The 16,222-nt window shown below is 35.3% G+C and overlaps 1 protein-coding gene across 5 annotated transcripts in view; it reads right to left on the bottom strand.

Moving 5' to 3' along the window:
• Nucleotides 1-7,934: 7,934 nt before the first annotated feature.
• IL33 (interleukin 33) overlaps nucleotides 7,935-16,222 on the bottom strand; it is a 37,951-nt gene continuing 29,663 nt past the window's right edge. For 4 of the 5 annotated variants that reach the window (XM_042913747.1, XM_042913751.1, XM_042913749.1 and 1 more), the window contains 6 exons: nucleotides 15,354-15,476; nucleotides 14,674-14,805; nucleotides 12,968-13,075; nucleotides 12,136-12,186; nucleotides 11,092-11,189; nucleotides 7,935-9,734 (listed from right to left, as the gene is read on the bottom strand). In XM_042913747.1, the coding sequence (XP_042769681.1) occupies nucleotides 9,537-9,734; nucleotides 11,092-11,189; nucleotides 12,136-12,186; nucleotides 12,968-13,075; nucleotides 14,674-14,805; nucleotides 15,354-15,476 (710 nt within the window). In that variant the 3' untranslated portion in view covers nucleotides 7,935-9,536. The remainder of the gene's footprint in view (nucleotides 9,735-11,091; nucleotides 11,190-12,135; nucleotides 12,187-12,967; nucleotides 13,076-14,673; nucleotides 14,806-15,353; nucleotides 15,477-16,222) is intronic. The other variant, XM_042913752.1, reaches the window with a different exon arrangement.

The following is a 16,222-nucleotide window of genomic DNA, read 5'->3' as shown; positions in this document are numbered from 1 at the left end:
ATTTTAAGCAGTTAGTGGTGAATAACTTTAAGGACAATACAATAAGAAACTGAATAAGAGAAAATATGTCAAAAATACAGTTATGAATTATTGATAGTGTAGCCTATTAAATATCTTTAAGCATTCTGATAGTTTCATTGAAGCTTAATAGATAACCAATAAACATAATTTAAGATGGACAATTTGGTAAGTTTTGATATATGAATGCTCCTGAGACACCTTCACAGCACAGTCAAGTTAGTGAGCATATCAATCATGTCCAGAGTTTCCTCTTGATCTATGGTAATTGCTCCTTTCTTCCCCACTCCTGTGCACTTCCATCCTCAACCAACCACTAATGTGCTTTCTGTTACTATAGTTTGCGTGTTCTAAAGTTTTTATAAATAGAATCATTTTGTATGTACTCTTCTTTTTTAATCCAGCTTTTTCACTCAGCTTAGTTATTTTGAGAATCATCCATGTTGTAGTGAATCTCAATAGTTTATTCCTTGTTGGTGGTGAGGAGTAATCTTATTGTATAGATACACTATAGTTTGTTTATCCATTCACCAGTGAATGGATATTTGGGTTCCAGTTTTTTACTATTGCAAACAATAGCATTCATGTTTTGTATAGAAATATGCTTTTATTGCTTTTGGGTAAATACCTAAGAGTGGAATGGCTAGATCATATGATAGATGTATGTTTACTTACTTTAAACATCTTTTTTTAAATTGATTTATTGAGGTATAAACTATGTACTTTAACATTCATTCATTATAAGTGTACAGTTCAATGAATTTTAATATTACAGAGTTGTATAATCACAATCCAACTTTTGGTAATTTCCATCACCTTAAAAAGACCGTTGGTCCATTAGCAGTCACTCTCTGCTTCTACCCTAAGCTCCAGGTAAACACTAATCTACTTTTCATTTCTATAGATTTTCTGTTTTGAGCTTGAGGGCTGGAGATGGAGTGGGCTGGCAAAAGTGTGTGTGTGGAAGGACTAGGGCATGCTGCAACAGAGCTACCTTGGGGGGACAGCTGGATTTGGTATGGGCCAGGGCCCAGGGCAAGCTGGGGTGGCCCTACTAGTCCCTGTAGAGCTCCTAGATCATGCTTACTCCATGCTATCAAGGTGGAAAGGGAATGTAAAAAATGGCAGTTGCCAGCACCTCCAACCCAGGAGAGAGAGATTTCCAGCAGTTCCTTGTTTTGCAGATGCTCTAGAGTTAGTAAATAGGTTTCTTTAACTTATAGTCTCGTTGTCCCTTTAAACTAGGTGCTCCTTGAAAGTTTTGCTGTGCCAAGATGGGGAAGCCTTATTGACTTGTTGATGTCCCTACCTACTTCAGATTGCTGCCTGGGGGGTGGTGTTCCCATAATTATTGTGTCACCATTTGTCTTACCCTTCTCTCTGTGGTCCCTCTATCATTTGTTATACAGAAACTGTTCAATCAGCCCTCAGTTCTCTTAAGGAGGGATTGCTGTATATGTACGCATTTAGATTTTGTGTTTCTGTGGGTGGAGAGGACTTCAGGGTCTTCCTATGCCACCATCTTGGACCAATTCATTTTTTTTTTTTTTTTTTTGGTATATGGATATCCAATTGTATGAACACTATTTGTTGATAAGACTTCCTTTTTCCATTGAATTGTCTTTGCAGTTTTGTAAATAATCAGTTGTGTATATATGATTAAGTCTATTTCTGAACTGTCTATGCTCTATCTTTATGGACATACCACATTGTCCACATAAATGTAGCTTTATAGCAAGCCTTGCAAGTAAGTAGTAGACAAAAAAAATTTTTTTTTCAAAATTGTTTTGGCAATTCTAGGCCCTCTGAATTTCCATATAAATTTAAAAATCAGCTTGGGGTTTTGATTGGGATTGCACTAAACCTATATACCAACTTGGGAAAAATGGACATCTTAACCATATTATGTCTTCTTTTTTTTAAGTTTACTATTTGTTTTGACAGAGAGAGAGAAAGAGAGAGAAAGAGTGAGCACATGAGTTGGGGAGTGGAAGAAGGAGGGAGAGAGAGAATCCCAAGCAGGCTCTGCTGACAGCACAGAGCCCGATGTGGGGCTCAATCCCACAAACTGTGAGATCATGACCCTAGTCAAAATCAAAAGTTGGATGCTCAAAAGACTGAGCCACCCAGGCACCCCAACCATATTAGATCTTCTGACCCATAAACGAAGTATATCCCTCCACTTATTTAGGTCTTCCTTAATTTCTTTCAGTTGTGTTTGGTTGTTTTCAGTTTATAGGTCTTGCACATCTTTGTCATATTTCTCCCTAAGTATTTAAAAATGTTTAATTGTATTATAAATAGTATTTTAAAATTTTCAATTTCCAGTTTTCTTTTATTATACAGAAATACAGTTGATTTCTGTGTATGGATATTGTATCATTCTGCATCCTTGCTAAATTCATTAGTTCTATTAGCTTCTTTGTAGATTCCATTGGATTTTTTGCATGGATGATCATCTTATTTTTAAATAAAGGCAGTTTTACATTTTCTTTTCCAATTTGGATTATTTATTTCTTTGTCTTGCCTTATTGCAATTACTCGAACCTCCAGAAAAATTCTGGACAGAAGTAGTGAGACTGACTTCCTTTTATTGTTCTTGATCTTAACCAGTCTTCTATTCAGTCTTAGACTATTATGATGCTAGCTGTAAGTTTGCTTTGGTCTATGCCCTTTATCAGGCTAAGGAAGTTCCCTTATAGATGTTTTTATCAGGAATGGATGTTAGATTTTGTCAGCTGCTTTTTCTGCATCTAGTGAGATGATCATATGGTTTTCTCTTATAGCTTGTTAAAATAGGAAATTACATTAATTAATTTTTGAATATTAAACTAACATTGTATTCCTGGGATGAACCCCACTTGATCATTATATACCCTTATATCCCTTTAATACATATAATACATATCTTTATATATATTATACATCTACTTTTTATATTTGTGGATTGATTAAAATTTTAGCATGTAAATTTTTGAATTTTTGTAACTATGTTCATGAAAATATTGATCTGTATTTTTCTTTTCTTGTAATATCTTTGGTTTTGATATCAGTGTAATGGTTGCCTCATAAAATAAGTTCAATAGAATTCTCTCCTTTTTAATTTTTTGACAGAGTTTGCTTAGAATTGATATTATTTCTTCATTAAATGTTTGAAAGAATTTACCACTGAACTGAAGTTTTTTTGTTAAAACATTTTAAACTATAAATTCACTTTAAAAAATGAATATAGGGCTATTCATATTGTCTGTTTCTTCTTGAGCGAGTCTTAATATTTTGTGCCTTTCAAGGATTTTGTCTATTTTCACTGAAATTACCAAAATGTTGTCCATAGTATTCTCCTTTTCATCCTTTTAATATCTTTAGAGTCTATAGTAATGCCAATTCTCTTATTATTAATATTGGTAATTTGTATTATTTCTTTTTGTTTTTCTGATCAGTCTGGCTAGAGGCTTATCAATTTTATTAATTTTTCTCTAATATCTAGCGTTTGGTTTCATTGATTCCTCTATCATTTTTCCAATCTACTTAATAGATTACTACATAATTTTATAGTTATATCTTTCCTATATCTTGAAACATCTGTACTTTTATCAAATTATCTTAAAATACTTTTTAATGTTTATTTTTGAGAGAGAGAGAGAGAGAGAGAGCGAGCACAAGGGGGGGAGGGGCAGAGAGAGACAGGGAGACACAGAATTCAAAGCAGGCTCCAGGCTCTGAGCTGTCAGCACAGAACCTGATGCGGGGCTTGAACTCACAAGCTGTGAGATCATGACCTGAGCTGAAGTTGGACACTTATAACCGACTGAACCACCCAGGTGCCCCTATCAAATTATCTTTTGAAGAAATATGGGTCTTTTCATTTTTACTATTAAACTTTTTTACTTATAATGTAATATTTTATACTTATAAAAGACTATATGTAACTTGTAGGTAAAGAAGTATAATAAAATAAACACCTATGAAGTTGGTGGATTACTTCTATACCTGTCAGATCTCTTTAATTCTGATTCCTATCCTCCCCCAACACACACACTTTATCTCTTACAGGTTAACTTCTATTAAAGTTGTAGAGAAATTTGAGCATGTTTCTCTATGTGCTAATTGTACCTAAGAAACATTGTTCTCAGTTAATATCAGTCAGGTTTTCCTGCCTTTTAAAGCTAACATTCACTGAGAACTTGCAATGTGCAAGGCAATTCTTATGAGTGTCCTAAGAAGCAGGTGTTCCCATCATCTCCTAGTGTTTGAAGTTTGCTTGAAGCCACATTAAAAAGAAAACCGATCTCTAGCTTAAGCACACATGGATTTATTTTTCTCTCTCAATAAGAAAGTTTGAGAGGGAGGGAGCCAAAACATAAGAGACTCTTAAAAACTGCGAACTGAGGGTTGATGGGGGGTGGGAGGGAGGATAGGGTGAGTGATGACTATTGAGGAGGGCACCTGTTGAGATGAGCACTGGGTGTTGTATGGAAACCAATTTGACAATAAATTTCATATTAAAAATATATATAAACAGAAAAAAAAGAAAGTTTGCAGTTAATACTACAAGACTAGCACAGCAGAAAACAGTGGCACACATGTCCCGCTGTCTTACATTATGCTCCCTAGATGTGGACCTGAGTTAGGGATTCATGAGCATGCAATTTACTAAGGAAATGTTCCCAAGAAAGATTGCTAAGGGAGTTGGGCAGAACAGGGATGGGCAGGAATCTAAGTAAGAATGTGATCTCATGCTTAAGTCCAGCAGAGGGTAGCTTCAGCATGAAGCCTCTAAGAGAATTTTTGAGTGAAATTTAAGATAGAGTTCTTTGACCCAAGCAAAAACTTCCAAAAGTCTCGTGAGGCTGATGGGAGGAATGCAAACTAGCAGAAATTTTCAACTCTCTGTGCAAGAGGGCAAAGCAACATCAGTACCATAAAAACAATTCTTGTAAGAAAAACTGTAAGTGATGGATATTGAAAGTGCACAGAAGATGGTGGTGGTGGTGGTGTTTATATGGGTGTATGGTACACACAGAAATGTAATAAAAGAATTCAATATAAAGGGATCTAACAAGGGGATTTGGGTAGAACACCATTATTGTTCACAACACCAGCGTTCGTCCATATTTCCTTCCTACCATTTTTAATGTATTGACCTTTATCCCTATGTTCATTGCCCCATGGTCAGAAGTTGGCTGTTCTACATTCAGCCTCATATAGGTAAGAGGTCTAGGTCTAGGTCTAGGTAAGAGGAAGGCAGAGAGGGTGAAAGACAAAAAGTGCATTTTAGTTGAATATGTCCCTTTAAAAAAGTTTTTCTTGGGGCTCCAGGTGGCTCAGTCGGTTAAGTGTCTGACTTTATTTCTGGCTCAGGTCATGATCCCAAGGTTGTGAGATCGAGCCCCATGTCAAGTTCTGTGCTAAGCATGGAGTCTGCTTAAGATTCTCTCTCTCCCTCTGTCACTTTCCCCCATTCGAGCTGGCTCTCTCTCTCTCTCAAATAAATAAATAAATAAATAAATAAATAAATGTTTTTCTAAAACCTTTATCCTACCTATATTTTATTGTTCAGAACGGTGTCAAGTGGTTACCATATCTACTACATGGGAGTCTGGGAAGGCTTAATCCTGTTAAGAAAGTGGGGATAGTGGTGTTGGATATTAGGTAAACAACTACAATATTTGGTAACTTCTCACCTTACAGAGAATAAACAGAGATTGAGAGAGTTCACATAATTTGCTGAAGTTGCACAGCCTGTAAGCAGTAAACCAAACCTATGTTCTTTTTTAAAAAAAAAATTGTTTAGTTTCCTTGTTTATGTATGTATGTATATATGTAACATCTACACCCAATGCGAGGATTGAACTCATGACCCTGAGATCAAGAGTTGCAGACTCTTCCAACTGAGCCAACCAAGTGCCCCCAAATCTATGTTCTTACTATGCTGGGTAGTGATTCATGCATTCTTTTTATGGGAATACCATATGGGCTAGGGACTATAATTGGACTTGGACAAGTGTTTCATCATCTTGGCACCTCAACAGGAAGTACCTCATTGATTCTATCTCTACCAATTTGGCTTTAACTTTTATCTCTTGCATCCATTTCTCAGAGTCCTAAACCCCCTAATCCCAACCCTGACTGGGACCTGTAGAAGGAACCTATATAACATAACCTTGAGGATGGATACATGAATAGATCAGGGTGGGTAGTAGGGTAGAGAATTCACTCTTATTTCTTTCTCTAATGTGAAACTCACACTGATCTATCTTACCTTTGTGCAAATGTGTACTGCAGAGTTGGGGGTTAATACATAAATTGTACATGTTTTAAGTTCCATGTGGACAAGGAGCATAGTTTAGTTTTTTTTTTTGGGGGGGGGGAGGTGCTTTCATACTACCTAGCAAAGTCCAATATGCATGACATGTATTAAGGGAGCAACTGCTAGAGGACAAGACTTCTGGGCTGTATAGGTCATTGTATGATGGGGATGGGGGAGGAATTTTGAGTACCCTTGTTTAAGATTTTCCCATCCATCATGCAATTTCTCAGCATGAGGCATAAAGGTTGAAATTGTTTTTATTTTTTGGCTTTTTTTTTTTTTGCAGATGTGGTGGTTATAATTCAATTTTTTAAGATTTTAATCAAGCTGTTGCATTCTTTTTTTAAAAAATGTTTATTCATTTTTGTAAGAAAGAGAGAGAGAGATGCCACAAGTGGTTAAGGGGCAGAGAGGGAGACACAGAATCTGAAGTAGGCTCCAGGCTCTGAGCTGTCAGCACATAGTCCAATATAGGACTTGAACCCATGACAGCGAGATCATGACCTGAACTGAAGCTGGATGCTTAACTGACTGAGCCACCCAGGCACCCCGTCAAGCTGTTGCATTCTAATTAAATTAGCAATTATTTTTCCAAATTCGCTGAATCTTAATTCTTACTTCATTTTTTTTCCAATTCTAAGTCATATTACTTATTCAAATAAAGTTTTCTTGACAGTATTTCAAGGTATCCAATAAATACATAAAAATCTAATGAATATGAATAAAATGAGGGAAAAGTAAGTTTTGGCATAATTGTTATTCTGATACAATGAAATGGAAAAATTCCTTCCAGTTATGTCTGTGTTATCGACCATCAAAACACATGAAAGTAAGTGACAAAAGACCATCACACATTTAAATATTTTAATCAAATAATACTCAGTATAGTGATGGTACAAAGTGTTTTTTAGAAAAGGAGAATTGAACATGAAAAATAAGATAACCAGGTTGAAAGATACCTAAATGATCAGAGGTCAGGTTAAATTTCCTTTGGCAGGTGTATGTTGGCTGTTTGATTTGGGGTAAAAGTCACCAAATAGCTCATCTGTGCTGGCCAGTATGATGGGCACTGGGAATATAAAGGTGTAAAAGACAATCCCTTTTCTGAAATATCCTACTTAATTTTGAATGACCAAAAATATCAGACAAATGACCTACTCCATATACCAACATTGGTGGAGTAAAGTGTACTTACTTTCACTTAAAAACTTCAGAATATTGAGTCATTTTATGATAAAAACGTGGCCTCACAGACTTTTGAAAAATATAATTTATTCAAGAACTTAAACAATGTAATAGATATATCTGGTTACTTAAAAACAATAATTTTAAGTATATCATAGAGATGCATATGATTAACATTTAGTGTTTTTCAGAGCGGATATTATAGATTCTGCGTTTATTTTTGTCTCCATAATAAAATTGGCAATGAAAGCATAAGAGACTCTTAAAAACTGAGAACAAACTGAGGGTTGATGGGGGGTGGGAGGGAGGGAGGGTGGGCGATGGGTATTGAGGAGGGCACCTTTTGGGATGAGCACTGGATGTCGTATGGAAACCAATTTGACAATAAACTTCATACATTGAAAAAAAAAAAAGAAACTTGAAACAATATACAAAAAAAATAATAAAATTGGCAATGTAATGAAAGATTTATTATTGTTTATAATTGCTTACCCTCACACAGTAATTCTCAGCCTTTTTAATCTTATGTTCCACCAGCATTATAATCTAATAGATCTCAACAATTAAAAATTAAAAAGCCTACACTTTCAGAAAAAGTTGCGTTTTATAAGTATTGTCATTAGTTTTATCATTTATTGTCAGTGTTAAGCCTAGGAAAAATTATAGTAGAATTAAGGCCTTAAAATAAGCAAAACTATTCCTTTAGTAGTTGAAAAATCTTATTATATGGTTGAGTATGAATTTTATTACTTTAGTAATGTAAAATGCAAAGATGTTTAATAAAAAAATATTGCTCTTTAATAGGCTTATATGAAATTCTACAACATCAGATAGATGAAGTAGAATAAAGATGGCATCCAGATATCAAGTGATTTGTAATGAAGCTCAGGAGTCACAAAAGGTATATCAAGAACACATTTGGTCAAAAGAATAAAGAAGTAATAAAAGTCAAACAAATATGCCATAATAAGTAGGGTAATCGGAAAGCTGGACAAGAAAAACATTTGTATACATGGGAAGAAAGTATTAGAAGAAATTTTGTCCAGGGTGATATGTATATCAAAAGTCATAGATCCCTGGAGAATAGGGTCAGAAGGACATAGTATACTACAAACATCAGGAAGAGTCAGTTATTGAAATTGTGATGATAATCCTGTGTCCTATCTAGGCTGTAGTAGATTAGAGGATTTCTGAATTCACTGTGGTACTTGGATCCCATGGCACTTGGATGTCCTAAAATAAGTTGTGTCTCAGTGCTTTTAAAAAAACGTTTTAATTTGTTGGATATTCCTAATGATTTCAATTATATGTCTGAACTAAAATTTATTTCATTTCCTAATATAAGAATGCTTTGCTTAAACTTAACTAAGTCTATAAAAAATCAGCAGTTTACAAACAATTAGAGGCAAAACTATTTACTTTACAAATACTGGATTTATTTTTCTTAATGTTTTGACTATCTTTGTCATTTCATATATTTATATTATCTGCTTACCTATGTAGGTAGGTATCTGAAGTTTTGGGCATCTTCAAACAAATTTGGTGTTTTATTCCAGTTGTGAAATGGTCAGTCCAAATAGATTTGGTTGTATTTTCACCAATAGCTTTAGTGTTTGAACTCATTGTTTGGAACCAGGGAAAATTTTGTCTTTATGTAGCTCTTTAAAATGGATCCCTGTCTAAAATGAGACTTGGATTAAGGCCCTTGCTTCTCCCCAGAGGTTTCAGCTCTAATATGAAGTTCTTTCTGTACTGAAAGTAGAAAAAATTAAAGTTCAGGTTGTACCTCTTCTGAGGTCTCTTTAGCAATATCCTATTGAATATGTAATGATACAGAAGGAAATAAAATGCAGAAATGAAAGACCATAAAAAAGTATTTACACATAATGAGAAAAACATTCCATAGCATACTAAATACCCTCCATTTCCCTTGAATGTTACCTCTTTATTTCTCGATCATTTCTCCAGTGGTAGCTATTTGAGTTATCCAACACAAGATCCACAGCTTTCCATAACATTAAGTTTAAGAGAGTTTAAATATGATATTCTCTGTACTAAAATACTCAGTTTGATCCTCTACTTTAATTAGAGCAAGGTGGTTATCCTTTACTCCTATAAACACTCCAGGGTCATTCTTACATTCAAATGAAACACATTTGGAAGACTTCCTATGAAGGCGGAAGAAGGCCTGGTCTGGCAATGGTTTTCCACATTTTTGTAGCTGAGGAAACAAGAAAGAAAGCAATCAGTACGTGAGTGGGAAATCCATAGTCAACCTCACCTCCCTGTGTTAGAAACTAAAGAGAAATAATTATAACTTGGTATTTCTAGCAAGGCTACTTACTAAGTAGGGGATGGGAATGGGGTAGGAAGAAGCTAGTAGAGGGCTGAAGTGGGGTGGATTTAATTTAATTTACTGATGGTCTACATACTTTGAGATGCTTTGTAGCTTAGAATGACTGGATTTGGATACAGCAGCTCAGGATTTGTGCCCCACTTTTGCCATGTACTATCTCTGAGTCCTGTGCACATTGCTTTACTTCTCAAGCCTCAATTTTTTAGCCTAATCTGTTTTCTACATGTGAGTGATATAAATGATTATTATTTCAGGCCAGTAAGTGTTGGGAATGGTTTGTTATACAGTAATATCTGACAAAAACAATAATTCCATCATAGAATTACTACAAGAATTAAAGGGGACTGCTTGTAAAACATTTAGCATGGTATTTGGCATATAAGAGAGTTCTGTATGGGTTAGCTCTTACTATTGAGTAATTATATATGCCAAACACTGTTATATACATTGAGGAGCATTTGTTAAGGAAGATGTGGGGTACCATCCAGTGTTTATGTTAATACCTTACATGGCTGTATTAGTTAGATTTATAATTTTGTATTTATGTAATTTGTCATCTATATTATACTCTTATGTTTTCTTCCTGGTCTCTATCTTTGGCTTGTTTGTTCCTCAAAATGTTTATAACTCTTCATCATGACCAATATTATACTAACATTTACTAACTGAAAAAGGCTGTGTAGTGAATCCTATGATTAGAATGTAGATTATTATTTATAATGATAATTGTAAATCTTGGCAGATGGAAATATTTATGACTTTCCCTTTAGCAGGCTTGGAGTGTAAAATTACTTCTGCATTTGCCTAAGAAAACTATTTTATTAAGAAATGCTTCCTGGAAAAACAAAGTAGTTCCTAAAGCTGAGTAGATAGAATTTCAGATCATTCTACATAGTAGCACTTTTCAAACTTTAATGCACATATGAGTCTCCTGGAGATTTGTTAAAACACTGATTCGCATTCAGTTCTGAGGAAGCCTGAAATTCTGCATTTCTAACAAATTCACAGCTGATTCTGCACTACTGGCAGAGCCCAGACTTTAAGTAGCAAGGCTATACATGCCATTTCCCTCCCTTCCCTATTCCAGAAGCAAGTTATTAGTAGTAACTGTGTTTTATGTACAATAGCAGAAACAAAACTTTTTCCTTGAACTGTGCCAAACACCCAAATCTGCACAACAGAGTGGAGTCAATTATGACAGTTAAGTGAATATTTCTATTACCTCCACAGAGTGTTCTTTGTTATTGGCATGCAGCAGGAAGTCTTTGTCTTTTGTAGGACTCAGATTTACCAATAACGTATGGCCATCATCAGCATCACCTTGCAATTAAAAAAATATGTAAATTAAAAATAATAAATTAATTTAAAAATCTAAATTATAAAGCTAAGAATTGAACAAGTAAGTTCAATTTAATGAAATGAATTTAACACCTAGGAAAAGAATCCAAGATGTGATGTAAAATAATTGCTTCATTAACCAACATGTCTTATAGAAGTATTTGTACCCAAATGAAACTAAAAAGTCACCGGATAATTTGGGGGTAATGTTAAGCTCCTAAAGAGTCATTGGACAATTTGGGGGTATTTTTAAGCTCCTTAGTTTTCTTATTTGGTTTCTAATTGTAGAATTATGACTCTATTGGTTATTTGTCTGGGTGTCAGCTTCCCTGTCTCCATGTAAAGCCACTGATAGTTTTCCTTCAATATCCCAACTACTCTCCTTGTGTAATAGAACATTTCCCAGTCTGTTTTCTTGTAACTAAGTGTAGCAATGTGACTAAGTTTTGACCAATGTGAGGTGAATGGTAGTGTCACGTGCAACTTCAAGGTTTTGTCCTTAAAGGGAAAGATAATTCATGCATCTGTCTTCCACTGTCCTGCTGATTGGGCATTGCTGAGGTAGCAAGTAATCTTGAACCATGTAGATGTTGGCAGAGTGACAAAGAGAGAAGGATCCTGGTCCCCGGACAACTTGTTGAGCAGCACTGCCATTCTCATCCTGGCTAAGATAGAAATGAAGTTTTATGTAGCTTAAACCACTATTATCCTGGATCTTTTTTAAATGTAAACCTTCATCCTAGTTATTAAACTGCACATGGATGGGATGGAATAAATCCTCTAAGAATCTAAGATTTAACCATGAATGTGGGCTGGGCTGGAGAGAGTCTTCTGAGACTGCCTTCCTTTTTTATGGAGCATTTTTGGATTTGTCCTTGCCCCAAATTCAAGAATTCAAGTACTACAGCTACCTAGTCTTCCAAATTACCTGTTTCACGTGAGGGAGGTTGGAAATCATAATAACGGAATAACACCTTATCTGAAAGAGAATGCATAAAATCCCTTCAGTAAGATACAATTTTATCAAAATGTTTCAGTTTTAACAAATACATAACGTCAGACAATATCCTCTTTTATTATACATCAATTAAAGAAATTTTGTGATTTTAAGGAAGGTCTCAAAAATGTATGAATATGCTCTGATGAATTCTCTAACACAGTTATTATTAAAATATTTAACAAATTGTCCATAACACTGGTATATTCTCTTATTTGAGATTGTACTTTGGTGATATTGATAGGACTGGAAAGACATAGCAGGTAATTAGCAGTAGCAAATATATGTGGTCGGTTCATCCATTTTTTTTAAGTTTATTTATTTTGAGAGAGAGAGAGCACAAGTTGGGGAGGAGCAGAAAGAGAGAGAGAGAGAGAGAAAGAGAGAGAACCCCAAGCTGACCTGTGCTGTCAGTGTAGAGCCTGACATGGGGCTCAATCCCATGAACGCTAAGATCATGACCTGAGCCAAAACCAAGAGTTGGATGCTTAACTGACTGAGCCACCCAGGAATCCCTCTTCCATCTTTCACAACAGATACCGCTTCTCAATATCAGCATCCTTTCCTATTAAATCCTCACTAAGCTTCTGAATTCTCTTCAACTTAGTGATATTTAGGCATGTCCACCAATGTATTGGAGTTAGCACACAGTATGAAATCTATGTGTCATGTCTGAAGTAATACATTATTTATGGCTTGGTAAATTTATTTTTTACTTTACTAGTCATCATTATATTGTTATAGACAAAAGGAAATATTCTACCTTTCTCTTGGTCTTTTCCCAAGTCTTCTACATAGATCTCATAACTTCCATCCTCAAAAACGAAAGTAATAGATTGATCATTGTATGTGCTCAGGGAAGCAGAATATTCTGTAACAAGTGAAAAGCTTGCCATTAAAAATTCAAAATATCTTGTTCCCATGAACAATCCTCAGCAATTAAAAAAAACCACTTTGTTCAAGGTTTTTGTTACTGTTTTTCCAATTTGAGCTGTACTTTGTCCACCATTGTTGGATAAATAAAAGCCTTTGGTGCAAGCTTAACATAGCTCAAAGGCGGAGGTATGTCGCTTGAATGGGATTAAAGATGCTGGTCTCCTTCATGAAGACTATAGGAGGTCATGCTAGTGTGTTTATGGGAGGATTTGATGGAGAGAAGTAAGCTGGAAAAGTGACAGACTTTGCCAGCTTCCTTGTTTCTTATGGTCAAGGGGACTGTGTACAAGAAGGGACTGTATTTTGAGAGACATGGTTAAATGAATACCCATCTGTAAGGTGTGGAGACCCATTCTGTCTTCTGGCTAAATAACAGAGACATTTACAGCAGCACTCTCAACTTTTAAAACAATGTCCCAGCACACATAGAAAATGATAATATTTCTATGGCACGCTGGGGTAAACTGGTGTAGAATTAGGACCTATGTTGGTCCTTGAAGAAAAAAAATCTTTACATTTTCTTTATATTATAGAATTGTGCTAAGAGAAATAATATACCAAATAGAAGAATGTTAAATATTGAATGTGTATATGAATTTCTGAAGTAAAATTATTTAAAAGTCTTTATTTAAATTTTAGTTAGTTAACATACAATGCAATATTGGGTTCAGGAGTAGAATTCAGTGATTCATCACTTACATACAATACCCAATGCTCTTCACAACAATTGCCCTCCTTAGTACCCATCACTCATCTAGACCATTTCACACCCACCTCTCTCCATCAACCCACAGTTTGTTGTCTATTATTAAGAGTTTCTTGTGGTTTGTTTCCCTTTCTTCTCTTACCCCCTATGTTCATCTGTTTTATTTCTTAAATTCCACATATGAGTAAAGTCATATGGTTTTTGTCTTTCTTTTATTGACTTATTTTGCTTAGCATAAATTCTTAATGAGAAACCTCAGTATGTTTCTGGAAACTTAAGATATTTATATCAGGAGTTATGCTTGAAATGGCAATATGCCATTCCTGGTCAAGTTTTCTTAATGATCTCCTCATTTCTTGATAGTTACCATCAACTTGGGGTTTACTTGCACAAGTAGGTGATACAATCTAAAACCAATTTAACAACTATTTAAAATGTTTATGAGCTGAAATTATATTTTAAAAATATAATAGTTCTTCATTTTCTTTCATTGTCAAAATGTTGAAATTTGGGGAGGAAATGTGTTTTTTTTTTTCCCTGAAGGATTATGTATTTTCCCCAGGAGTAATGTATATGGGATTCCAACCCATGACAAGCATTTCAAAATAATGATGGAGGGCTAACTATAGAATGCACATATATTGTTAGAGCAGCTACACTATGACTAGTTTGGATACCACTAAATGGGTACAATGACAGCAAATGGACAGAAGTTTCTGTTACACAAGTAGGCATGGACTTGAAGCTGTTTCCTGAAGTGGCACTTGTCATGGTCCTGTGTCTTACCTCCCTCCTCACACCCACACCATGCCCATCACCAGGCATACCTTGGATACTTGGAACATCAGTTGTTCCAAAGCATTTCTGGACCATAGGCACACCAAAGGCTAAGCCCTCCACAGGCCGTTCCAGCTGCTGATGACGGGCAGTGAATACTAGATGTTCTTTATACTTTCCAGCTGTAGGATAAGGGTGGAGTAGGAGTGGATTGTCAGTACCCACTCTGCCCAAACCCTTTACCCCCACTTTGAGGATTCTGAGTCAAAGCTGCTTGCTGACAGTGATGACTGACCCCAGGGCTTCAGCCACCCCACAGTCTGAAGGGATCAATATTTCCTGGCACACTTATACCACAGTAGGGTACACTCACTGGAGTCCAGATGGGAGAAAACTAGTGACCCATGGTCTCAACACCCAAAAAAAACAACTGCTATTAACATTTTAGTTTAATACCTTTAAATGAAAAAAAATGTAAAATACTGTAAATATATTTATAATTTAATATACTCTGTTTTCACTTATTATGACATGACTTTTTCTACCATGCTATAAAACTCTTTATATGTCCTTTTGAAAATGGCTAGAAAATAGTTCAGCATCCTTACTATTTTTCAGAAGGAAAATTTGGTCGAGGGAAAACATTATATATCTAAGATGTGGTAAATGAAGGCTAATAGATGCTCATTACTATATTGAAAAATTACCAGGAAATGTAGTTTCCCCTTACCTCTTCTTGTTGAATGTCTTTTGGTGGTTTCTTTCTTAAAATAACAGGCTGTCTTTTTTATAAGGCCAGAACGTAGCTGCATAAAGTACATTTGGCAAACTTCTTCAGCCTTCTGCTGGGATTCTAAACAATTGAAAAATTTTGATACTGTTTCATTCCATCCATATTTATCTTTTTACAAACCCTGAGCATAGCAGTCCACGAAAGCAACTAAAGATCCACAGTATCTTATCAGAAAGCTTGGGGCCAGTTGTGTTTCAAAATTCAGAGTTTTTTATTTTAAAAAATTTTTAATGTTTATTTTTGAAGGATAGAGAGGCAGAGCATGAGCAGGGGAAGAGCAGAGAGAGAAGGAGACACAGATTCTGAAGCAGGCTCCAGGCTCTGAGCTGTCAGCCCAGGACCTGACATGGGGCTCAAACTCACAAACCATGAGATCATGACCTGAGTCGAAGTCTGACGCTTAACCGACTGAACCACCTAGGTGCCCCCAAATTCAGAGATTTTTTAGATTTTAGAGTTGTCAGGTAGACTATATGCTGTATATATGTAGTACTCCCAGCAGGGAATAGGGCAGCACTCATAACCAAATAATTCATGATTTAAAGTGAAATATAGGAAAATTCATATAAAGTGAAATAAATAAAGACTTCATGTTGGTTCAGATCAGGATTTAATTGTCACATGAGTTCAGATTGTATTTTATTTCCAAATGAGTTATGAAAAATTTTAGGTCCTTAGAAAAAAATTTTGGTTTTCAGAATTCCATATAAGGGAGTGTGGATCTACATCAAGCATGTATCAATCTTTGCCTAACTTTTGTGATCACATGAAATCTGTAGTCTTCTTTTACTTATCTAGAATACACT

Source organism: Panthera leo, chromosome D4 (assembly GCF_018350215.1).
Source record: "Panthera leo isolate Ple1 chromosome D4, P.leo_Ple1_pat1.1, whole genome shotgun sequence".
NCBI lineage: Eukaryota > Metazoa > Chordata > Mammalia > Carnivora > Felidae > Panthera > Panthera leo.
Note: the sequence above shows the minus strand (reverse complement) of the source record. Positions and strands in the feature narration are given on the sequence as shown.